This window comes from Garra rufa, chromosome 19 (genome assembly GCF_049309525.1).
Source record: "Garra rufa chromosome 19, GarRuf1.0, whole genome shotgun sequence".
NCBI classification, from domain to species: domain Eukaryota; kingdom Metazoa; phylum Chordata; class Actinopteri; order Cypriniformes; family Cyprinidae; genus Garra; species Garra rufa.
The window spans coordinates 15,000,964-15,028,149 of record NC_133379.1 but is presented as its reverse complement, the minus strand read 5'-3'; the positions used below and the strand labels follow the sequence as shown (position 1 = coordinate 15,028,149).

The 27,186-nt window shown below is 35.3% G+C and overlaps 1 protein-coding gene across 1 annotated transcript in view; it reads right to left on the bottom strand.

The window, feature by feature from the left end:
- The window catches only part of LOC141292162 (glucocorticoid receptor-like), a 38,752-nt gene extending 12,194 nt beyond the window's left edge, over positions 1-26,558 (bottom strand). Inside the window, exons 1-3 of the mRNA XM_073824112.1 lie at positions 26,447-26,558; positions 16,226-16,504; positions 1,596-1,740 (exon numbers count right to left, since the gene is read on the bottom strand). Coding sequence (XP_073680213.1) covers positions 1,596-1,740; positions 16,226-16,504; positions 26,447-26,459 — 437 coding nt within the window. The 5' untranslated portion in view covers positions 26,460-26,558. The remainder of the gene's footprint in view (positions 1-1,595; positions 1,741-16,225; positions 16,505-26,446) is intronic.
- Between the last annotated feature and the right edge of the window lie 628 nt (positions 26,559-27,186).

Below are 27,186 nucleotides of genomic sequence, written 5' to 3'. Positions count from 1 at the left end.
TTTTCTCTTGTGGACTTTATGTATGTGAAATATCATATTCAGGTCAGTACTAAATAAAAAAGTAACATGCATTTTGTATGATCCCTCTTATCTTGGCAAAATAATTAACATTCTGCAAGGTGTATGTAAACGTTTGACCTCAACTGTATAATATCAATACCGAATACTGAACTGAAATATAATACTATTAAAATAAATTAAATAATATATCATTATTATATATATATATTATTTTGTATCTAATGTTATATAAAATGTATACAGTATTAAATATAATGCATTCTCTTATATTAAGTGTGTTTGTTTGTTTTTTAGCCTTAAACAAAAAGGGTTTTTTTTGCATCTAGTTTGCATCTAGTGAGCATTTTATATCACACACACCATGTAAATTAACTTAATGTAAATGTTAATGTAAAATAAAAGCCTATACACCACCAAACCAGACTATTTCACCAATTGTTTTCGACTGTTTTGAAATAGAGACGCTGGATTAGGGGTGGGCGTTATGGCAAAAATATCATATCACAAATTTTTGAAAATTTCAGGATTCATGATTTCATCACGATTCTTTGTTATGTTGGTTTTACTATTTTGCAAGCTGTCTGAGCAGTACAGCCAAACTAATTTCCCTATTTTAAAACTAAAGCCTTACAAGGTAACAAAATACAAATTAAAAAGAATGGCAGATGTTTAGGCCAAATTGGGCGAAGATAAAAAGCTTTGTCATTAAAAAATAAGAACAAAGATAGGCTACATGTTACAAATACACATAATATACAAATAAAACAAACAGTGCTTTAATTTTCAGGTACAGTAGGTGTAGTAAGCAGTAGCATTTAAAAAAAAAAGAGTTAACAAATATACAAATAAAACACTATTTACAAATATTGTACATTGACTCTTATTAAAGCAACTGTATTAAAGTTCCTCAGTCAAGAGCAGTGAGTGATTTATCTTTTGTGTTTTGTTTATTAGCCTACCGTCACCCAAAAATGACAATTCTGTCATCATTTACTCACTCTCAAGTGTTTTTACATGAAACATGTTGAACATAAAACTTATTTTGAATAATGTGGGTAACCAAACAGTTGCTGGTCCCCAGTTACTTCCATAGTATTTTTTTTCCCACTATCAAAGTGCTTCCGTTATCCACATTCTTCAAAATATCTTCTTTTGTGTTCAGCACAAGTTGTGTTCTGTCTATTATACAGGCGCGTTTTAACAGTATTAGCGAATCAGACGTGAAAGATAGCTTAGTCTAGTAATCAGGCGCTGTTGGACATGCTTTGACCGACAAGACTTTGCATGCAAATAATGCACTTTTGTGACTGTGAATAAGTGCAGTGTCCCGTGAGTGAAGGTATATGTCGTGTTGTACAGGCGGCATGCTCTAGCAGGATACTACGATATTTTTTCAAAAGCAAATTGTGGAGACATTTTAATCGCCCATGACCAAAAACAGTCATATCACACACCCCTATGCCCACTTGACTGGCTTTACCTTACGTGACATTTTACTATGACTAGACACGATCCTGAAAACCACATAATCTGTCCGAAAACATTCCAAGTGTGGCTAGTAAAGGTATACTCACTCGTTGATGACGAGGTCTGGAGCGAAACACAACATGCCTCCGTTGCACTGCTGGTAGGATCTCCAGCCCAAGCCAAAGGACATGAGGAAGAGCCAGGAGCACTGCAACAGCGTCATCTGGTCATCCAGGTGTAGGTTTCTGAAGCCTGAATGAGACAGAGACATTAACTATTAAAAAAAAAAAACTGCATCTCAAGCAGTGTTGGGGAAAGTTACTTTCAAAAGTAATGCATTACAATATTGAGTTACTCCCTAAAAAAATAACTAATTACATTACTTAGTTGCTTTTTATGGAAAGTAATGCGTTACGTTACTTTGTGTTACTTTTTAAAACTGGGCAGGGTTTGCTTGTTTGTTTTTAACATAAAAAGTTCTATTTTTGGCACCTTTTTTACACCAAAAGCCTCAGGCTTAGAGAAAAGTAATATCACGTCTGTGCAGTAGACCGCAGAAGAAAAAATGTTAAGTCTTCAGCAAGGACAAAAAGGAAAACAAATGTTAGATTATCTTGAGTAATTTTTGCTTATTAGTATGGATGAATTGCATCATCGGAGGTCAGCAGCAAAGACATCGGTTAATAAAATGGGATTAAATACATAAAGGATATTTGTATTATTCTACATATGTGACCCTGGACCACAAAACCAGTCTTAAGTCGCTGGGATATATTTGTAGCAATAGCCAAAAATACATGGTATGGGTCAAAATTATTGATTTTTCTTTTATGCCAAAAATCATTAGGAAATTAAGTAAAAGATCATGTTCCATGAAGATTTTTTGTAAAATTTCTACTGTAAACCTATCAAAACGTAATTTTTGATTAGTAATATGCATTGCTAAGAACTTAATTTGAACAACTTTAAAGGTGATTTTCTCAGTATTTTGATTTTTTTGCATCCTCAGATTCCAGATTTTCAAATAGATGTATCTCGGCCAAATATTGTCCTATCCTAACAACCCATATATCAATAGAAAGCTTATTTATTGAGCTTTCACGTGATGTATACATCTCAGTTTTGTCAAATTTAACCTTATGACTGGTTTTGTGGTCCAGGGTCACATATTTAATTATTGCAGGTCTGCGTTGAATTTCACAGTTTTTATTCATTTTGAGGAATAGTGAGGTGAATTAATGCATGTTCACATTTGTTTTAGAACTAAAGTAACATCTTACAATTTCTCTCAAGATGGGGACACGAGAGCTTTTTAATCAATAAATGGGTGGAAAAGTAACTGGCGTTACTTCTTTGAAAAAGTAACTCAGATCATTTCTTGTCAATTAAAAAGTAATGCGTTACTTGACTAGTTACTTGGAAGAAGTAATATTATTATGTAACTTGTGTTACTTGTAGTGTGTTACCCCCAACACTGATCTCAAAAGTCCTACAGAAGCAACATATGAAGAACAATCTTTCATAAAAAACAAACTCAAAATGTAAAATGGTTATAATAACAGTTTGATTTAGAATTTTAGTTTCAGCCAGTAAAACATAATATGATTAGTGTAGCTTCAGAATGAATCAGAACAGATCTCTCTGGTCCGATTTCGATGTTGTTTTGATGTCACTAAAATCAATACCAACTCTTTGGCTCGCGTATTTGGTTTAAGAATCATAATCATCCTTCCTGACATCAAAACCTGACAGAGACATTGGGTTTTGTTCGTGAAACTGGAGCAGAACAAATTGTGTAAATCGTTCATGAAACCGCTGTTACATAAAACGTCAGATTCAATTGAATGAATTAATCATTGGGACCAGATGTATTCATCACGTAAGAAAACAGAGATCAGCCACTTTCACATGCCATGTTTTCAAATCTCTGAAAGTTATTACTGTTGTCAGGATGCTAAAATGGCTACAGTGTAGTGTTGTCTCTTTTAAAGAGGATGTACACAGAAATGAGTTTGCTCAAGCGTGTGCTTCTTACGTAATCCTCTTCCACAAGTATTTTGCCCAGTAGGCCTATGACACACAACCAGGGCAGAGAAGAGAAAAAAAAAAAAAATTAAAAAATCGTGTGCTTCTTTTCTCACGCCATTGGCTGGTGAGGTCCACAGTGTGGGTCCTATGTTTCTAGTAGCTCATTAATTTGAACAAAACAAAAACCATTGGGGAGAGCAGGGTGAGTTGAGCCAGTTGTTTAAAGTGAGTGCATGGTCCAACTTAAATATGTACAGAAAATTCAGGATGAGCTACATCCTTGGGAATAGTCACTTTGGATCTAAAATCAACTGCTTTCAAAATATGGCTTTTCAAAAAAGGGGTTTCTTGGCTCAACTTGCTCCAAAGCCTAGGGAGAGGGTAAGTTGAGCCACATGGGGTTAAACTGTGCCATCGATTATACTAAAGTAAACTGAATATTTTGACCTCACGCTATTTATCAAAGGATAAGAAATTCAATAGAAATAAAAGTTGTGATGAACTGGCCATTCATCCAGGGAGCTTCCCCATCTGTGGTTCCCCATGAGTCTAATAAGGACAGTAAGGTTTGGATTATGGAATGGATGACTTCTTAAAAGATTTACACTACCGTTCAAAAGTTTGGGGTCAGTAAGACTTGTAATAGTCTTTAAAGAAGTTTCTTATGCTCATCAAGGCTGCATTTATTTGATTAAAAATACAGAAAAAAACAGTAATATTGCTAAATGTTTTTACAATATAAAATAATGTTTTTTTATTTTAACCTACTTTAAAATATAATTTATTCCTGTGATGAAAAGCTGAATTTTTATCAGCTGTTACTCCAGTCTTAAGTGTCACATGATCCTTCAGAAATCATTCTAATATGCTGATTTATTATTAGAATGATCAATGTTGGATAATATCAACAGTTGTGCTGCCAAATATTTTTTGGAACCTGTGATTTTTTTTTTCAGGATTCTTTCATGATTATAACAATATAAATTATTTATTATTAACTTTTAATAAACTTTTAATTATTAAGTTAATGCATCCTTGGTGAATAAAAGCATTAATTTCTTAAAAAATAAAAAAAATAAAAAAATAAAAAACGTACAAAATAAAAAACATCTGAACAAAATAAAGTTCAAATTGAACAATTAAAAAAAAAGTAATCAGTAGTACTGAACATCCCACGTATGTTGCAGGGAAATAAAACTTCATAAAAACTTTAATGGCCACTTTCCATCAACAAGGTCTTTTTAAAATTTTACAAAAATGTTTGGTCTAAAATGAATGAAATTATGAATTGCAGCAAAATTATTAGTGCTGTAAAAACGATTTATCACGATTAATCGCAACCAAAAAAAAGTTTGTGCTTACAAAATGTATTGGTATACGTGTATATTTATTATGTATATATAAATACACAGACTAATATATATATATGTATGTATATATATATATATATATATATATATATATATATATACACACACACACATACATAGTACACTGTATATATATACACTATTATAAGAATATACACTACACATAAGAATTCTTATATGCTCATCAAAGAGAAAGTAATATTGTGAAATATTATTACAGTTTAAAATAATGGTGTTCTATATTAATATGTTTTAAAATATATTCATTTATTTTTATCACTTTCGTTTTCAGTGTCTTCCGTTTTCAAACCTTTATTTTAATGTAATTATTTGCAATTAATCGTTTGACAGCACTAAAAACGACACTTCATGACACTCCAACCATTTTAACAATCGTGTATCATCCAGAAGTTTATTATAATGTTAACTGCATAGCCTTTTATTATAACTTCCTAAAGCACAAACACATATGTGATATATATATATATTTTTTTTTTATTCTGTTACTTTTCAGGCACAAGAAGCATGAGTCCGTTAACATATGATTTATTTTTTTGTACGTAAATGCAGTTACTAATTATTCCATTGGCGTCTCTCGATCACAGAGAGAGTAAAATGGATAACTCCTCATATATTTGTGGTCACATTACCTATTTAGTTTATGGTTGCCTAGAAACAATGGGTGGCTCAACTTCCCCACAAGCTCAAATCACTCCTCCCTCCCTATGGTTTCGAAAATATCCCACTTTCGACTTCAGTGCTGGGTTGCAGATCTGTGCACTCACAAGCAGGTGAGCAAAAGCAGCTCATTTCCTTTTGTCTAGCAATTAATTCTGTTTATTCCTATGGAAGGATTTTTTTTTTCATTCTCTGTCCAGACAGTGTGTCAATCTGCCCTCAGATGCTCATTAGATGTTTTCTTCTATATCTTTTTAGTCTCTATCTGCTGGTAGTCTAGTGACTGGCACATCTAATCATAAAAGTACACATTTAATATGCCTGCACATCTCCTCAGCAACAAGTAGTACCATTTTTAATGGGAGAAGAAGGAAATATAACAAGGGCATGCAAAACAAATAACTCTAAACAAAACAAAACAAAACAAAAGTCACTCTTATACAAGTGTTTCATACAAAGCAGAATGTTTCAAAACAGCTTTACAGGGATAAATTTGCAACATAATAGACCCTGTTTTAACGATCTAAGCGCATGGCGCAGGTGCACTTAGGGACTGTCCGAATCCACTTTTGCTAGTTTAATGATGGAAAAAATGTCGGTGAGCCGGGCACATGGTCTAAAAGGGTTGTACCTTTTTTTTAAATGAGGAATGGGTGTGTGTTAAGCATAATGTGCAATAAACCAATCACAGCCTTATTTCCCATTCTCTTTAAAAGCCAGTTTGCTATTTACATGACAGTATTTGCAAGACAAAAGACATAGTTTCTTTATGTACACAATAGTAATCTTTAACATCGTAATCTTTTCATTTTTAATATTTGGCATTTTGTGTGCTCTCTGTGTGTATTAACCCTCTGGGGCCGACGGTCACGCCGGCGTGACCAACCTACTTTTTTTAAGATCAGCGCAAAAGACACTAAAAATGCTCTGTCAGTTTTAGTCATACAAATTAGAGATATACATCATTGGAAACTGTAAAGTGTGTACTTTTATTTGTGCACACTCACAGGAACAGCAGAAAGTTGTGCTTTTTTATTTAGAATAAAGAAAACAAACAGGGTGATTTCTGTTTTCTCTGTCTCCGCGAACTGCTTTTAGAAATGCGTTACTTAAATCATTCAAACTCGGTGAATACTCAGCACACAAACAGAAAAGTGGTATCTACTGAAAGCTTGAGATTTATGCTTTTAAACGAAGTAAGTTTGATCAAAAACCAATAATCTGTGATAAATTAATCTATATGAAACCAAGGAGATGTCTAGTCTATCCAGTTCCAACTAATTATCTCTAATGTGACCGCGCCCACTATCGCGAAATCTTTTGCCATGCAAATTAGCCATGTGCTGCAGGCGCGGCAAGGACCGGAGTATCTGTATGCGAGGAAACTCCCACATCACCGCAACAAAGCAACATGACTTCAAGTTCATCTTGGTTACAGTTTGTTCCTGAATTAAGATATGCTGTGAGGAATTAGACTTATATTTACCACGATCATAAGAAGGACGTGATGCGACGCAAACCCAACAGGAGGAGACATTTACATGAGTAAGTCTTACTTTCATTTTCCTACTAGCTTTCGCTGTTGTTTCCTTTGGCAAAACATGTACACATTTTACTAGTTAGACTTATTCCAAACTAAAATTCCTGACTTAATCAAATGAAACATTATGAAGTACGTTTGATTGCATCTCACACAATGGCAGGATATTTATAATGTTCTAGAAAAACGATGTGATTATGACTGTGAGATGCATTTATGACGATATCTTTATGACTGTAGAATCATACTTATTAATTTATTTATTTTATTGTACAACAGTAGGGTGAAATATAATATATAATATAATATGAGTGCTTACACTGAATGTGTGTTTACATCACGTTTGTTAGTAATATAGTGCTAAACGATAATTATTAGTTTCTCAGATATTACATGTCCTTTTTTACATTAGTACAAATGCTAGAGTATAGACTGTATTCTGACAGATGATCCTGATATGATTTTTGATTTGTTTTGTTTTTGTAGTGATCTCAAACCTGCTCAAAAGTGAATCCTGCCCTCTTTCCCTTGAGTCCCTTCAAACTGTTTTCCTGTGAGAGCACTAGAAACTTGAGATGTTCAACTACACTGATATTCTAGTGTAAAAAAAGTTTTTGACTTTTTTTGTGTGCATGCAAAATAGCAGGTAAGATTTTTCCTGTTTCATTTGTTGAACAGAATTCAGAAGACGTTTTCAGAAATGCCACAAAGTCTGTGCACATCCGTGTGGTTAGATGAGGGAGCTCAATAATGTGTCTTTGACGTTCATTATGTATGTTTTGTTTATACAGTGTAGTAAATAAAATAAAAATAATCTAAAACTCCATTCTCTGAATCTTCTCACATTGTTTCTTGTTCTGCTAGTGAAGTCAGGCATTGATGGGGCCATTAGGGAGGGCTCTTTTGTCTCTCAGGTGTGAATTGCTAAATATTCATGGGCCATTGCCACACCTATGAATAATCCCTTTCGATCACAAAACATGTTTTATAAAATTTAAATCAATATATTGTTTTCTCTGAACGAGTGAACGAGATGATTTTCACATCATTTGGTTGAAAAAATTCTAACCTACGACATCCAATTATCTAAAGTCTTGTAAAGAAATGTCCTATAAGTCGTTCATGGCCTTATTTCAGTGACTTCAAAACTTTAGATTTTCAATAACCACGCATAAACATAGTTTTCTCAAAAACACAAACATGCACATTAATGTTGCTTGCATATTATTGTAGCCCAATATGTGCTGATTACAATGTAATCTGACTTTAACCATTCATATGTTTTTAAGATACTGAAAAAAGCACAAATGTCAGGGCATGTCAAAACTTCTTCAGGGCCCCAAAACACCTCAGACCCCAGAGGTCAGTAATTACAGGAATTAGTTCACTTCCAGAACAAAAATTTACAGATATTTTTTTTTTTTTGATGTCTTTCTTTCTTCAGTTTTAAAGAAATTATGTTTCTTGAGGAAAACATTTCAGGAATTAACTCCATGTAGTGGACTTTAATGGTGCCCCCAAGTTTGAACTTCCAAAATGCAGTTTAAATGCAGCTTCAAAGGGCTCTAAACTATCCCAGCCAAGGAAGAAGGGTCTTATCTAGTAAAATGATCTGTCATTTTTTAAACAAATTGACCATTCATATACTTTTTAACCTCAAATGCTCGTCTTGTCTCGCCTCTGCGATGCGCGAGCGTAGTCTGTGTAATCTGGGTCAATACAGCTAGGGTATGTCGAAAAACTCCCATCTCATTTTCTTCTTCCACTTTAAAATCGTCCTACATGACTGTTCTACCTTTTTTTGTAAAATGCATTTGATTTTCTTAGCATGTTCACTTTGTAAACACTGGGTCAATACTTCTGCGATGACGTAGAACGATTTTGAAGTTGGCAAAGAAAACGAGATGGTAGTTTTTCGACATACAGTACCTTAACTATCTTGAACCGGAAAATACAAGAGTTAACGCAGACATAGACTAGACCAAGCGTTTGAGGTTAAAAAGTATATAAATTGTTAGTTTGTTTAGAAAATAACCAATGGTTTTGCTAGATAAGACCCTTTTTTTAGAGCTCTTGAAGCTGCATTTTGGAAATTCACAAATTTTGCCAATTCATTTTGGCACCATTGAAATCCATTATATGGGCAGAAATTCCTCAAAAAACAGAATTTCTTATCAACTGAAGAAAGAAAGGCATGAACATCTTTGATGACAAGGGGGTGAGTAAATGATCTGTAAATTTTTGTTCTGGAAGTGAACCACTCCTTTAAGCGTACACGCATTAAAGGAGTGTACACGCATTATGCACCCGCCTATGCGCATATTACTAACCCTTAAATAAATAAAAAATATTGCGCCATTTACTTTAGACCAGATTTTAGACAGCCAATGGCGCAATCGTTTTCAGTTGACTCAAAATAGCAACGTGCCAACAGTGTGAGTGATCACACCTCGTTTTCAGACCAGCATGGCCATGGGTGAACAGATTGGAGCATGTGTATTTGCTATTTAAACAACGTGGTGCTGGACAAGAAAATGATAACTGCGTCGGGCTGAAACCAGCTAAAAACACTTGCGTTGCGCCTGGCGTTGCATTGCGCCAGGTGTATGATAGAGCCCAATGAATTCAAAACAAAAAACAAAACGACACAAAAAACCAAAACAAAACAGAATGTTTTAAAGCAGCTTTACAGGGGTAAATTGGAAGATAATGGGCCCTGTCGTAACGACGTAAGCGCATGGCGCAGGTGCACTTAGGGCGTGTCCAAATCCGATTTTGCTTGTTTAATGATGGAAAAAAACGGTCAGTGTGCCAGACGTATAGTCCAAAAGGGTTGTACCTATGCTCTTAATAAGCAATGGGTGTGTTGGGCATCACGTGCAATAAGTCTCATCTCCCATTCTCTTTAAAAGCCAGTTGCACTTGTACCATGGCACTAAGGGCAGTAACACACCTCGTTTTTTAGACCAGTAATAAATAAGCTTTCCATTAATGTATGGTTTGTTAGGATAGAACACTATTTGCCCGAGATGCAACTATTTGAAAATCTGGAATCTGAGGGTGCAAAAAAAGTCAAAATATTGAGAAAATCACCTTACTTATTTGGACACCTTAAATTTGTCCAAATTAAGTTTTTAGAAATGCAAATTAATAATCAAAATTAAGTTTTGGAAAACTGAGGTAGGAAATTAACAAAATATCATCATGGAACATGATCTTTACTTCATGTCCTAATCGATAATTTTGACCCATACAATGTATTGTTGGCTATTGCTACAAATTTACCCATGCTACTTAAAGGTTGTATCAGCGATTTCTAGCCTGAAACATAAAGTGTCAAATTCAGCTGACCTTTCTTCACGATCCGCTCGCTGCCTGCCCCATAAATTGTCTGTGAAAAAACCGCGTCTCTCTGGTCAGCCTAGGGTCCGAGATATGCCAAAAAAACAATCGGCACTACCAACCTTTCCCCACATAAACAAACAGTGTTCCAACCAATCAGCGTCAGGGGTTTGGTGTTGTGGACTTTCGCTCCGCCTCCGACCCTAGGCTGACCAGAGAGACGCGGTTTTTTCACAGACAATTTATGGGGCAGGCAGCGAGCGGATCGTGAAGAAAGCTCAGCTGAAATTGACACTTTATGTTTTAGGCTAGAAATCGCTGATACAACCTTTAAGTCACATTTGCTATATAAACAACATGACGCTGGACTTCAAGTTGAAACTATCAAAAAACGCTTGCACCAGGTGTATGATAGGGCCCAATGATTTAAAACAAAAACAACACAAAAAACCAAAGCAAAAATCAAAGCCCCTTTACAGGGATAAATTGGAAAATAATGTTTCTAAACAAAAATAAAACAACAAAAAAAACTAAACAAAACAAAAAACAGATTGTTTCGATTGCCAGAGAGTTTGTCTGTATGAGTGGTCTTAGGTCTGAGATTGGCTCTGTCCCAACGGGCGTTCCTCAAGGTTCAATTTTAGGCCCTTTACTTTTAAGCATTTATATATTTCCCCTTGGACTGCTTTTAAGATCACTTGGGCTTCATTGTGCATTTTTTTATCAGACGACACTCAGATTTATAATCATTCTAAGCCTGGTCAAAATGTGGATGTTTCTTTTTTAATACATTGCATTTCTAAGAAAAAAGCATGGATGTTCCAAAACATTCTGTGCCTTAATAATGAAAGAGAAAAAAAAAAAAAAAAAAACAGAGGTCTTGCTTATTGGCACTAATTTTAAATATGGATGGCTCTGTTTTGGAGTTGCAAACTAAATTAAAACATGTAGGAGTTATATTTAATTTGAGCGTGTCTTTTGACCAATATGTTAAGAACTCCTTTTCCCCCCATCTCCCTGTGCCTGAAAGGCTTATTAATAGTTTTGTATTTTCCCGCATTGACTTCTGTAATGCACTTCTTGCTGGGGTTCCTAAAACTACACTCAACAAACTGCAATGTGGGCGAAATTCTGCTGCAAGGATCCAGACTGGAGTCAGGAGACATGAACACATCACTCCAATTTTAAAATCCTGGCTTCCGGTCAGGTTCTGAATTGATTTTAAAATCCTTCTGCTCACATATAAGGCACTGCATGGTCTGGCGCAGTATTTGTTTGCACTTTTAACTTTATATACACCCAAGCACCCTGTTGCACTCCTCACAAGCTGGTTTACTGCCTGTTCTACAGAAACGTTTGCGATCTGTAGGGGACAGAGCTTTCTCATCCTCATCCTACGCTCCTAGATTTTGGAATTCACTTCTTTTAGTAGAGATGCACAGAATCTAAGTATTTTACTTAAAAGGGTCATTTTTTTAGGTTAGCTTTTCTTGATTATCGTACATTTTATATTCCAGTCTGTTCTTTTAGTTTGTTCTGTTCTGCATTTTTATCAGTTTGTTTTATTGTGTAAAGTGCCTTATAAAGCTGCTATAATGGCACTCCATAAAAATGATTATTCTAAAATAAAAGAGATTGTTTCAACAGGGATAGATTGGAAAACAATGATTCTTAAAAAAAAAAAACAGACATATATGGATAAATTGGAAAGTATTGATTTAAAAAAACAGACTGTTTCAAAGCAGCTTAAGAAAGATAAGTTAAAAAATAATGATTCAAAACAAAGCAAAACAAAACAGATTGTTTCAAAGAAAATGTACAGGGATAAATTGGAAAATCATGATTCAAAATAAAAGAAAACAAAAAAACTAAACAAACAAACTGTTTCAAAACAGCTTCACAGGGATAAACCAGAAAATAATGATTCAAAACAAAACAAAACAAAACAGATTGTTTCAAAGAAAATGTACAGGGATAAATTGGAAAATCATGATTCAAAATAAAAGAAAACAAAAAAACTAAACAAACAGACTGTTTCAAAGCAGCTTTACAGGAATGAAATGGAAAACAATAATAATAATAATAATAATAATAATAATAAAACTGTTTCAAAGCAGCTTTACTGGGATAAATTGGAAAATATTGATTCAAAACAAAACAAAACAAAAAAAAACAGACTGTTTCAAAGCAGCTTTACTGGGATAAATAGGAAAATAATGATTAAAAAAAAAACAGACTGTTTCAAATCAGCTTTACAGGGATAAATTGGAAAATAATGATTCAAAACAAAACAAAACAAAAAAAAAACAGACTGTTTCAAAGCAGCTTTACTGGGATAAATAGGAAAATAATGATTAAAAAAAAAAAACAGACTGTTTCAAATCAGCTTTACAGGGATAAATTGGAAAATAATGATTCAAAACAAAAAACAAAACAAACTGGTTTAAAGCAGCTTTACAGGGATAAAATGAAAAATAATGATACAAAATTAATGATTCAAAACAAAACAAAACAAAACACAGTTTCAAAGCACCTTTACAGCGATAAAATGAAAAATAATGATAAAAAACACTGTTTCAAAGCAGTTTTACTGGGAAAAAATGAAAAATAATGATTAAAAAACAAAACAAAACAAAACAAAACAAAAACACTGTTTCAAAGCAGCTTTACTGGTATAAACAGGGTTTCTGCAGATATGAACAAGTGAAATTTAAGACTTTTTAAGACCTTTTTAATACCACCTTATATGAAATTTAAGACCGAAACCTGTAATGGAAATAAATTGTAGGTGGGCATAGATTAATTTTTTTAATCTAGATTAATCTAGATTAAATAATGAAATTAATCTAGATTAATCTAGATTAAAATGGCTAATTTGAAGGCATTCAGAATATGTGTGCTACCCAAATAATGACTAAAAGTAAGTCTTTGAGAACGGGTTTCTCAAGCCAGGTGGCGCATTAGACCAGGCGCTCATCTCCTGTTTCCAAAATGCATTACAAACTTCTTGACAATTGCATTTACAACACAATTAACTATACAAACTTGTGTAACCAAGTACTTTTGCGCAAAAGGCTGTACGACGTGCGCGTTCCCGTAAAATATACACAGGCGCGCGGGTATGGATAGCCTATCTGCGTGCATCTTACAATAAACTGCGTTGCTTTTAGAAGCGTCAATTCAGTTGTTGCATATAGTTAAATGTCTTTATTTCGGGATTATCAAAGTAAATTATAACTCAAACTTGAGATTTTACTGGGGCACAGCAGCAGATTTTCACTGGGGCACGTGCCCCGGTAAAAAGGGTCTAGCAACGCACGCACCTGCCCTGAAGCGGCTTCATAACTGCATCCATGTTTGCACGTCTCATTTGATGTGGTAATTTCACAGAAGTTGAAGACTCGTTCTCGCCCCCTACAGTGCAATTCAACTAGGTAGGCACGTTATCCCCGCTAAAATATCAAAGTGAAAGTCTTCATATCTTGCGTAGTTTAGACCCAGCTCCCAACCCAACTTTGAGAATAGATTAACGGCGATATTTTTTTTATCGCGCGATATGAGTCTCACGTTAACGCAGCACGTTAACGCCGATAACGGCCCACCACTAAAATAAATATTATATTACATGCATATATGTAATATTTAATGTGTTTAATGTAAAAAGTAAACACAATTTCATGGCTTTCATAAATTAAATTTATTACTACGATATACAGTGAACTTTTCATATCAGCAGATACTATTCCACACAAACTATCCCCATAAAAGTACCACTAGAAATATCTGATGTAAAAAAAAAAATCTGAAGCAATATATTCATCAGTGCTCTATTAGCTTTTACATCTTAAATCTGCATATTTGATTTACCTTTATAAAGACCTTTTTTTTACTTTTGAAATGTATGCATTACCTTTGAAATTTATTTTATGAATTTATCAATAAATTCTAAATGGCTGTTAGCAGTGAGATTACATAATTTACACTGCAAAATTAAAAGTCAGATTAATGTTTTAAATACATTTATTGATTTATAAATATATAAATTAGAAATGTTGGGTGTGGAGGCATACTTTTAAACACACTAAACTACCAGCAGGTGGCGGTAAGTCACTTCATGAGCGAGTTATTTCAACTGATTCGAGCAAAACGCTGAATCATAGCAAAACGTTGCTAGGAGAATGCTTCTGCTGCGATCCTTGTTTGGAACTATTTTCATTGGTGAAACAGAACAAAACAGTGGAAATATTTTGTCTAATATGTAAGTAACTACTTGTATATTGAGCTAAAATTAATGTAACATTTGTAATTGTGAGAATATTCAGCAAAAAGCTCACTTGGTATATTACTGAACTATATCAATAAATAAACTATACATTTAAAATTTTTACCTCAGAGTGTTTCTTTAGAGTGCTGTTACATTCATTTGTTTTAAAGTATGTCACAAATAGACCAGAAATGCACTATCCATTATCAATTTCTGTTTACGTTGAATGTATTAAAATATAAATCTTTCTTGCCTTTCGCTGCTTCGCTAGTTGTTTTGGTCACTTCAGTTTTAATCAGGCGGTTTGTTCGGTCGGGCAAGTAAAAAAAAAAAAAACATTTTAAAAGTATCTCGAAGGCTGGCGGTCAGCTAGCTCGACCTATATTTATTATTATTATTGAGAACATTATACACAGAAAAGGTAGTTTGACCTGTATTCTGCTACTGCGATTCTGAAGACGCAGTAACTTCCACAGAGGGAGGAAAAAAATCTAGTTGTTAGCAACTGGCCTTAGCCAAGCCCTATATTCAGTTTTTACAAGCCAAGTATCACTAAACTTGCACTTCCCCATAGCTAAAAAGTTAAATCTATTTTACTTCTGCGGTACAATCCAGAGAGACTCGCGCCAATAACAGAAAGCTGATTGGCTATTGCATGTTGGTCTCATTTGTAGTTTAAATACAGCAAATTATATTTGGAATAGTGAAATAAAGAACTACAACACCACGGAAACAACAGAAAGAGAATTTAAATGAGCTTTAGAGGTATCGTTACATGGACATCGGAAAAATAAGACCTGTGTAAAATTATTTAAGACCTAGAACAGCGAATTTAAGACTTTTTAAGGCCTAAAATTTTGATTTTTAAATTTTAGACTTTTTAAGACTTTTTAAGACCCCGCGGAAACCCTGATAAATGGGAAAATAATGATTCAAAACAAAAAAACAAAACAAACTGGTTTAAAGCAGCTTTACAGGTATAAATGGGAACATAATGATTCAAAACAAAACAGACTGTTTCAAAGCAGCTCTACTGGGAAAAAATGAAAAATAATGATTAAAAAAACAAAAAACAAAACAAAACACTGTTTCAAAGCAACTTTACAGGGATAAAATGAAAAATAATGATAAAAAACACTGTTTCAAAACAGCTTTACTGGGAAAAAATGAAAAATAATGATTAAAAAACAAAACAAAACAAAACAAAAACACTGTTTCAAAGCAGCTTTACTGGGATAAATGGGAAAATAATGATTCAAAACAAAAAAACAAAACAAACTGGTTTAAAGCAGCTTTACAGGGATAAAATGAAAAATAATGATAAAAAAATTAACGATTCAAAACAAAACAAAACACAGTTTCAAAGCAGCTTTACAGGAATAAATTGGAAAATAATTATTCAAAACAAAACAAAATAGATCGTTTCAAGGATTGTTTCATAAACTGGAAAATAAAGATTCAGAACAAAAGGTTGTGTAATGTTTAACTGTATATCAGCTAATATTAAAGACTCACCAGGAAGGGCTTTGGCCCACTTGACTGCGGAGACGACCTGGCGGCCTCCCAGGCGGTTAAGTGTGGTCATGAGGCGGGTGGAGGTGTCCGGGATGGTGCTGTCGTAGCCCGCGTAGATGATCTCAGGCTCAATGGCTTTGAGCAGGGACAGCATGGTGGGCACCAGCTGGGGCATGGCTTTGGGCACCAGCGAACACATGCGCTCATCAGGGAGAGCCGGGGCCTGCTCACTCGAGGACGAATGACCACGTAATCGCATCAGTTTCTTGTTTTTCCGAGCTAAAAATGAAGAAAAGAAACGATTAATATTAAAGATTATTAACTCAATGCGAATGTTGAGAACAAGGCATAACGGTGCACAGTGACTTAGTTTCCTGCATGACTAAATCCGTGACTAAATACACTTTTATCATTTGTGTCTTGATACAATCGCTGGGAAATTAATCCCCATAGCTTCTGTTGCATCCTTGTCAGTGACAAGGATGTCAAAGATGAATAGAAAAGCAATCTTTTGAAAATCTAGTTTAAAGCATATCCGCCAAGTTGTATGAAGGATAGTCTATTGAAACTATCTTCAAAAAAGCTAAACTTGCAAGAGTTGAAACTTTCAAGTACAAAGTGACATTTTCTGTGGATCCAGTCGGCCGTCCTACAGTTGGTAGAGTTTAAAATCTGATTTAAATATAACTGCACCAAATTAAGTCATTTATGAGACAATCTTGAGGTATGCAGAATACGGTTTTGATTTCACCACACTGAATATTTTCATTGTTTGTTTTATTTTGTAAGTTGCAGTGTTTTAATGAACAAAAATGATGTCTCTTTGCCTTATAATAATGATTCATAATTTGAGCTGTTGGGAGTTTCACATCATTGGTTTTTGTATCATTGTACTGCATCTGTAAATAAAGGAAAGTTGTGTGGGTATGATGCGGTGGGAGGTCAGTCATTGTTTCTGACAGCTTGCAGTCACAACTAATGAGTAACATCATTAATGGAGTATTCATAAATGCAACCATCTGAGGATCCATCCGTTGGTAAAACAAACAAACAGAGAAGAGTTTACTCTTTTTAAACTGCTTTTTGTCAAAACAACTCATTTCAAATTTGATTTCAAAGGATTTAAAGATGGCCCAGAGATGTCTTTTTGCTCAACAGAAATTTGGCAAACATTATGTCGAATGTCATCGGTGCTTAACAATGTTACTCTGCAAGTACATTTTATACGCCTCAACTGCTAAAGGGTCATATATTCTACACTGTACATTTTTTAAAGGTTTTTAAACATAATAGTTAGGGTCGTTTAGACGTTTAGAAATATTCTACGTTTAGAATATTCTAACAAGACAGTATTGTTATGGTTAATGTTCTGTTTAATTTATTTTATACTACATTTTTTTGCTCCTTGTTTCCATTTCTTTTTGGTTACCGTATTTACTCATTAGTTCACTGATTTAGTCACACCTGTGCTTTGTTTTATCCCTCATCAGTTTGTGTATATTTCAGTTCTTCTGCTGCATTTCAGGTTATTTCTCTGAAGATCGGGGATTCTCAATTAGATTGATTTGAGGGCCAGATTATCGAACTGAAAATCTGAAGGGGGCCAAAGGGGCGGCGTCATCCTGAGCTCTTTCTAGGGGGGCCTATAAAATGAGAAACTAAATTGAAATGCATATTCAGCAGTAAAATGAATTACATAATTGACAATAGAATTGAAAGCCATCATTTTAAACATTTAATTGGCTCTTTGTAATTTGTAACTTTTCATTTAAGTGTTTTTAAAACAATCTTCGCATAAACTATAAATCGTACATACATAAGCTATTCAGATTATTCTTTATTCAAGCTACAAATGTTAATGAGCAACTAGAGCAGTCAAGTGATTTCTCTTTTTCTTTTGTTCTTTTATTTCCATCAATGAGTACGTTTACATGGACAACAATATTCCGATTTTAATGCGATTAAGATAATACTCTGATTAAGAAGCATCCATGTAAACTGAGATTTTTTATTAATTTAATCCGACTAAAGTCATAATCGGAGTAAACACAAATCGAATTAAGACAGGTGGAGTATTCCTATTTTAGTCGCTTTATGGAAGACATGTACACACCTTAATCACACTATTACCCTTGTGTAGGACTTTTCGCCACATTTTGTGACAGGATACACACTAATGCTGCGTTCCAGGCAGGTTTTTGAGCTCGTAAATCATATCTTCAAACCACGACTCAGGTCTTTGTAGCGTTCCAGGCAAGTCACGCTAATCATTTATTAGTTTTAGCTATATTATTAATAATTTGATTGCAACGTCGTTATATTGTCCTAAAATCTAAGCACCCCAGAGGCTTTATTGTTGTTTCGCGGGATGTAACTCGGAACTGGGAGTACGTCGATCTAGTACGAGTTCAGGGGTGGGAATTCACGGGTTTGACTGCCTTTCCAGTGCACTTTCACGGGTAGAAGTTTTGGAAAAACACGGGTTATGGGTTGCCTGGAACGCGGCTAATGCTCTCAGTTGGTCGCACGTGCTTATTGGGTTCATTTTTATTTATTTTTATTTTTTTTGCTACAACATGGGATTAATCAATGCTCAATGCTGATAAATGGTTTGTCTGTTATCATAATTTATAGTTTTATGGAAACGTAGTTAACATTCAACCCGTTCTTTTTCATTAGTATTATTTGTGATTTTAATTTTGTGAACGGGATTTCCGCTATTGGAATGTCTTAGGATGCTTTTTAATTTTACTATCGAATTCATGATCTTGGTTTTGCTAACATATATAGGCTACACCTATCAATTTTAAGATTAAAACAAATTTTTAAAAGATGGATTTGTTATTTTTAATTAAACAGCATAACAACAATAAAATAAAACTAGCTTATATCATTTATTAACAAAAACTAATAAAACGAGGCATGGACTCCATCACATGCTGTGTTATATGCCGACTAAACAATTTATTACAGGGCGCGCAAACACTGAGCAACCAAATCAATTAATAAAAAATAAATAAAAGAAAGCCTCCAAAGCGTAATGTGAGGTAAACGGCAAAGATAACAGGGTTTTCAAAATGGAAACAAACAAACAAAAAAGTAAAACTAAACTGGCTTTTCGACTTGCGTGTGTTTTTTTTTTTTCCCTAAAAACTGACTGGCTCTGAAACGCTCGCTGTATGGAGCAGACGCTTTGGAGCAGAAATGCGACCATGGCAAATTTTAACTCACACATTCTAAAAAAATTGTTGCATATGTCCAGAGCCACTTCAAGTTTTTATAAAATTAAAACCGAAACATCCGAAACTCTATAACGAAGATGAACTGATAGCGTCGCGTGTGGACGTAATGTGTGTCATTAATCGATCTATGTACTATAACATGTAAAACGGGAACATGAAAGGAATATTCTAAAAGCAACTCATGTAAACAGCTTAATCATATTATTGTCTTATTCAGAATAAGGTCATTAATTAGATTACTGGTGTCCATGTAAACGTAGTCAATGACAGACTTCAGCAGTTTCACTTTAAAATCAGCGCTGTCTCTTTAAAACCTGATGCACATCACGTGGATCTGTCACATATTTGATTTTCTCTCAACTCTTTAGGGTCATTCGGTACTTTATTACTCATTTAAGACTAAGTTTACGCGGTAACTCGCCCAAACCGTGCATTTGTCATAATTGTGTGCATTTTTGTCCATTGAAGGGCTACTGGCGCTCTGTCTAAAGCAACTCAGCGTATATGTACAGCCTAATGCACAGCCTTTCAACTTCATTTGAAAATAGTTTTTGTATTTGAAGTTATGACCGATAACACTGTCTTTATATTCGGTTACACTAGAGTTGTGGATATCTAATAACTCCCTCAGATAAGTGCTTGTCTCTGGTAGTTTGTTGTTGTTCTTGCATCGCTTGCTTTACTTTTCCGTCTGGTCCAGGCCAGTGTTATCACCTTGTGGACAAACAAATTAGTACAAAAACAATTCAAACCATCTGCACATACTTTTCCCTCAGGCTGGATTGGGCCAGCGGGTCGCCAATTGAATAGCGCTGCTGGAGATTACCTTCTTTGTTTTTGATTTAATGAAAATAATATCATGAAAAGCCACTCAGATTTCGCTCCCCAGGTGACGTGGTAAAGGGATCATATTATAATATCACAGCCCCTTAATCTGCACATTTCCACCATTTTGTTTTCACAAGTGACAATGGTGTATAACCAACTGCTTTTGTCACTCCTGTTTGTTTTAACATATACTTGTGTGTATTAGACAGTTTAAGCGCAATAAGACATGAAAGAAAACTTAGTTTAGTACTCACATGCTGTGTGACAGTGGCTTTTTGTGCATGTGCTTCTGATGTGTGTGCTTAGAAAACCCTATATCAGAGGTTTAAATTAATATGGCTTTAAAATGCATGATATCAGCATGATAAACATGATAATTAAAACTAAACAGATACTTTTTGGCAGAATATTCGAGGTATAAGCTGTAAAGGCACAGCCCTATTCTGGAAAAGTGGGCAGGGAGCAGCAGCTCATTTGCATTTAAAGAGCCATGCATTAAAACAGCATTTCTGCTTCCACTCAAAATGGGCATTTTTAAAATGATATAATAAATAATCAGTGGGGCGTTTTGAGCTGAAACTTCACAGATACATTCTGGGGACATATGTGACTTATATTACATCTTGTACAAAGGTGCATAATAGGTCTAAGTTAATAAATGTACTGCTGCATTTAAAAAGTGTTAATTTAGTTGGCGAATAATTTGTCAACTTTTTTTTTTTTTTTTTTTTTTTTACAGTCAAAAACGAAACCAGAAGGAAACAAAAACTCATTTTGAATGACAAAAACTATGACGAAAATCTATTGACATTTTCGCCAACTAATAAAAACGAGCCTACTGATCTATTCGACGGGACATAAGCTAGCAAACATTTGCTGCACATTTCATAAAACATTAAAAAATGTCAATGTTCTTGTGTTATGAGCATTGTTCCATTAAATTTAAAGGATTTGTTCTGAAATAAAAGGGGGAAAATAGCATGTTTTTCAATATGTTTGGCTGACTGTATTTTATTATGACAATGAAGCTGCGTTGTCGAGTTAGTAATGCTTAACTGCGCGCAGGAGGCGCCGACACGATCACTTGATTTTTTTCCCCCCTTGTAAAAGTGGAAACAACTTACTCCTTCGTTTGTGGTCATTTAAGAGTAAGACATTGTTCCAAACTATTCTAAATATTTATTTTATTAATGCACATTCACAATAAAAACAAACAGTGTGCTTTTGTAAAAAAGGAAACAAACAGGATGCCTCAAGAGCGCATCAGAGAAATGAAACTAAATTCTGCATAGGTTGATATAGGCTGCTAATTTTCACATTTTTTTCTTTCGTTTTGTTAATTCATAATTTATTTAGAAAATAAATGTATTTTATTTATTTTATATATAGCTGTATAATGTTTTCCTCCGTTCGCAGAAGCGCTGCAGGTGCGTGACCACGTGAATCCTCACACTCTGTTGTTTATGCTGCTTTTTGCGTGTATAAAATTAATCCGTGGAAAACAAATGTAGGTATTTTTAATGGGTCACAGCCGCGTATTAATTAAAATTTCCTTTAATTGTAATTTAACAATCTTGTAAGTTAACGGTTAAAAATGTCTTAACGACCGTCGGTTGTCAGGAGAAATAAAGTAACCGAAATGAACATTCCCATTTCTAAATAAAAGTTCATCAGAAAAATGATAATAATACAACTGCTCCTGTTTATGATTATTGTTGATGATCAAGTAAATAGTCTATAACAAAGTACAAAAAAAAAAAACTCATGACACTTGTTAATAAAAATTAGCTAACATACAGTTTAATATTAGGTTTTGTTTCAAATGGATAAAGAACAGGCTACTAGCCTATATAATTTACGCAATATAGGTGAAATTATGTATGGAAACAGCTCAAGGGCAGTTTTTTTTTTTTTTTTTGCGATACACCAAAACTTATGCGACAGCTCGTTTTTTTAGGGATGAGGTCATTACGCACACCATTTTATCGGTAAAAGGCCGGTTGGAAGGAAAAGCGGATGTAGACAGCAAATTTTGCAGGGTTTTTTTTACACATATTCTCTTTGTCGCTAACAAAACAGTGCAAAAACTGGATGGAAACTTGGCTAGTGACAGCCACGCGCTTTGCAACGTAATGACTCGGACCACTAGTGGGGGCCCCCTAGTGGCGGCGAGGCCCTAAGCAGCCACTTAGTTCGCCTATAGGGAGGGCCGGCACTGATAGAGAGTGAGCAGCTGATATAAATATTGGTTGGACGTTTAGGGGGCAGTATGTGGGAGTATTTGGCCGCTATTCGCGGAGAATTTAGTAACGTCAATGATTCTAATAAGCTCAGGCTGGTCGCGTTTGCCTCGCGCCCGCTCAATTTGTCATCCGCTGTGTAAATCCTTCGGCCGGCCGACCGGGAAATTGCCACTCCGCCCCTGACTAAGACTAAATCAAAATCAAAAAATTGCTGTCAAAATTAACACTGCATTTAAATCTGCCTCATCCTCGTTTCCCTGACTCACCTCTGAGGCTCTGACAAAATAATACTACTAATAATAAAAATGAAGATAAAAAAAACCACCTAGCTATTACTCTCAGTATTATTGCACTATTATTATACTATTCTCAGAACATATTCATCATACTGAAAATGTATCAAAGACAAAGTATTTATGAATTGCATCTGCATGATGAAAGGGTGAATCAAAATGTTCTAGACATAGGACTCTACAATAAAAACATAATGCAAATTTCAGAACTCAAATCTAACTCCCCAGATTGAAAGATAAATTATTCTTTTCAACCCTTCAGTAACACCTGGATTTGAAATCAGGATCCGACTCTAGCTCAAAAATATAGAGCTCTTTTGAAGTGCTTGCCATCTCAAGTATCAAAACACGACATGTTGTAAAGGAGTATACGGTTAGCCAAGTTAGCCAATCACAGCAGAGGGCGTTCACTTCCCTTTCTGGAAAAGGTAACGCCCCTTGAAATTGAATGTGTTTCACAGAAACGTTTTTGGGTTCAATAGGCTTCTTGGGGGCAGCTGTGGCCTAATGGTTAGAGAGTCGGACTTGTAACCCAAAGGTTGCGGGTTAGTCTCAGGTCCGGCAGGGATTGTCGGTGGGGAAGGTGAATAACTAGCACTCTCTCCACCCTCAATACCACGACTGAGGTGAGTCCCTTGAGCAAGGCACCGAACCCCCAACTGCTCCCCGGGCGCCGCAGCAATGGCTGCCCACTGCTCCGGGTGTGTGTTCACGATGTGTGTGTGTGTTCACTACTGTGTGTGTGCACTTGGATGGGTTAAATGCAGAGCACAAATTCCTAGTATGGGTCACCATACTTGGCCTCACTTCACCTCCTTTCCTTTCCTTCCTTTAGGTAGAACCACTTGTTGTACGCAGCATACAAAAGTAACATCACATAATGTAAATAAGTTGTCACCAAATAAGAATATGTGAATAATTCCAAGGTGATGAAATATTGGACATTTTTGTGGTGGAAAAAAACTTACTCAAAATAAACTAACCTCAAAAAACTGCATTTTCATTTAATACAAATATGCCTTAACAAAAAAAACAGATGAACATGAAGATGAACACCATTACATCATTGACCCAGAAGCCCTTTTTGAAATGGAAAAAATCCACAATTTTCAGTGTTCTTTATTAAAGAACTATTATGCTTTTTCACTTTTTGAATTTTAGTCAAGGGAGATATTTAGTTCTTGGAGATATTTAGTTCTTAAATAATCCCTTTTCAAGAACTACAATGAACGGCTCATTTGGACTACACAGCATTGTTTTCCGGATGTTATAATGTCACAAAGCTTAGAATATCATTCAAATAAATCCCGCCTACGGAAATTCAATTAGTTGGCAGGCAAGGAGGGACGAGGTGGGGGATGAGCCTAAATTTAGCAATGTAGCATGGAAAGCCGCTTCTGGGATGCTTCAGGGAGCCGCAGGGTGGCTGGTATAAACGCAAGCATTGACTCAAGTGGCCGCGAACTGCTCTGGTCACCGTGTCAGAGCTGCGCCGTTGACGTGTGCGGTATAGAGGGTCTAAACACATGCGGAGCCGTGGCTAATGTAAACACAAGCATTGACTAGAGTGAGGGTCATTGGTGGCCGCGTAGCCGCACCGTAGACGTGTGCAAAAGGTTTATTCATCATACAGTGTAGATAGCTTAACTAGCCTTATGCTAGAGCTGGTTTCGGGCACGTAAAAATTAAATAAATTAGCACAATAATGATAATATTATGTATCAGCGATCTTGCAGGTGACAATAGGGACCAACACTACTGTAGACTATTATTTACTCACCCTCCATGCATCCTAGGTGTATATGACTTCCTTCTTGCAGACGAATGTAATCGGAGTTATACTAAAAATTATCCTGGCACCCCCAAGCTTTAGAAAGGCATAGACTGGTGTTTCTCTCCATCAGTCCAAAATAAGTCCAATAAAGCGCATCGATCCATAATAAAAAGTGCCTCACATGGCTCGGAGGGGGGGTCAATAAAAGCCTCCTGTAGTGAACCGATGTGTTTTCATAAGAAAAATATCAATATTTAAAACGTAAGAATCACTTCAATCTAGCTTGCGCTAACAGTTGTACACAGAACCTGCTGCTTTGTGAAGGGGCGTGGCAGGACTGAAACGTTGTCTAAGCTGTTCAACAATCGCAACGCAGTGAGACTGCCGACCAATCACAACACATTTCGTTTTTCAGAAGGCGGGCTTTCATCAAACCCGGAACTAATCAAGCCATTTGTGCCAGGCTGGGGAGAAAGCTATTTTAATTATGTAAATTATGTAAAAAAAAATAATGTTTTTCAAACCACCAAGCATGAGAGCATGTTCTAGTGCACCTCCAACAAAATAAAGACTTTGTAAAAGAGCATAATAGGACCCTTTTAAAGGCTGTGCTATCAAGTGCCATAATATCCATAGGATAGGACTTGCTTTCTAGTCATTTACTGTGAAGTAATAAGGTTGCTCTTACTTCCTCAATATGATACGACTACCACGTAATACGACTGGCAAACGATGAAGAGGCTGAAATTTGAGCATGCCACGCATAAGGCATATTCCCACTTATACTGATTTCTTAAAGTAATATTTCATTGTCCGTTTTTGTATGAATCTTTTGAATTTCAGCACAGATACCGTACAAATGGAGACACGTATGCCACGTGTTTTGATGTGAGAATGCCTCTTGAAGGTTACCGTCAAACACATGTCATTCTGGCCCACTTTTTAAATTTTCTGCCATAAATGTTTCTATGGCAACTAAAAGCCTCTCTGGTAGAACCCCAGATTTAGTTTGCAGCTACTGCATCAAGGTCTTTTTTTTTTTTTCCCTGTTTGGTGCTTCACGCAAATAAATCATCCACAATTTTAAAGCCTTGCACAGAGATGGATGAATTCTGTCCAATAACTGCGAAGTACATCAGCGCGCTGTCAATGAGGCACGGCTGCATGTTCGTACAGCTTTTGGCCGTTTTATACCTTCCTTCATCTTTTGTGCATGAAGGAAAAATCTGAACAAACAGTCCTTGGTCTCACCATGTTTCCATCACCTACTTAAGGACGTGGACTGGAAAAAATGCATACAGCATAAGAAAAAACCAAAGTGATTTGTAGAATCAGTAATCCGCGTTTGCAAAAAAAAATACTCAGTTGGAACCTGTTTGATAAATTATAAAACTATAAATTATTTGGTTTGTCAACATTTCACGAACGCTGATACAAACAGTTCTTTCCTTCAAAGTTATTCAATCTGAATCTATTAGGAACAAAAACAATTGGAAGGACATGATGGTGTGTAAAATATTATTTCTAGAAACTCTCGATTGTCATTCCCAATTGCTCACTGGTTCGTGCCCCTGTGCAGTGGCATATAAAGGTCATATAAATCAGTGTTTCTCAACTCCAGTCCTCGGGACCCACTGCTCTGCACATTTTGTATGTCTTCCTCATTTAAGGCACCTGATTTTGATCATCAGCTCATTAGTAGAAAGATTCATGAACTGAACTGAGTGTGTCAGACTCAGAAACATACAAAATGTGCAGAGCAGTGGGTCCCGAGGACTGGAGTTGAGAAACACTGATATAAATGACTCAAGCAAGCCGCCTGAGCATTAATCGATCCTTACCTTCCAAGTTCATGCCAGCCTGAAGACACTTGCGAAAGCGGCATGCCGGGCAGTTTTTCCTTCTTATCTTGTCAATGATGCAATCGTTCCTTCCTGCACAGAGATAGTTGTGCTGCCCTGGAAGAAATACAGACATTACAGATTTATAATCAAACATTTTAAAGGTTTCAAAAATACAATAAGCACCTGAGATGTTTTGGGATGCAGCATCACACCCCAAAAACCCAAACCGAGTTGTACAGCGGTGAAGTGACAACTGAATCCACATACTGTGTGTTTCAAAGGTAAAAGTTAAAACTCATCTAAAGCTGGTTTGAGCTTGATTTAATGGTCTTTTTGAAGTAGTAAGTCTTGCATCACATCTCTCTAAAATCCAATGTTGACATTAGGATAATCAAATATCAATATGTAACACTATGAAAATTGAAACTTGAATAATAAAAAGCTTGCTTTAATGATTGTTTACCTTCGTTCTTGTGGTTAATAAGGTCAAATCCAATGGATACGCTGAAAGTCATAGTCTATTTTATAAACTTTTGTCTTGGCAACTAAGTCTGATTTATTTCAGAACAAGGCTAGACAAGTATGGTAAAAAGCTGATTTAAGGGCTGCCACTAACAGCTATTTTTTTATCGATTAATCTATCGATTAATTTATCGATTATATGATTATTCTAAATGACTAATTTCCCACAAAAAAAATCAACAACTTTAGTTAAGAGCGTTTTTTTTTTTTTTTTT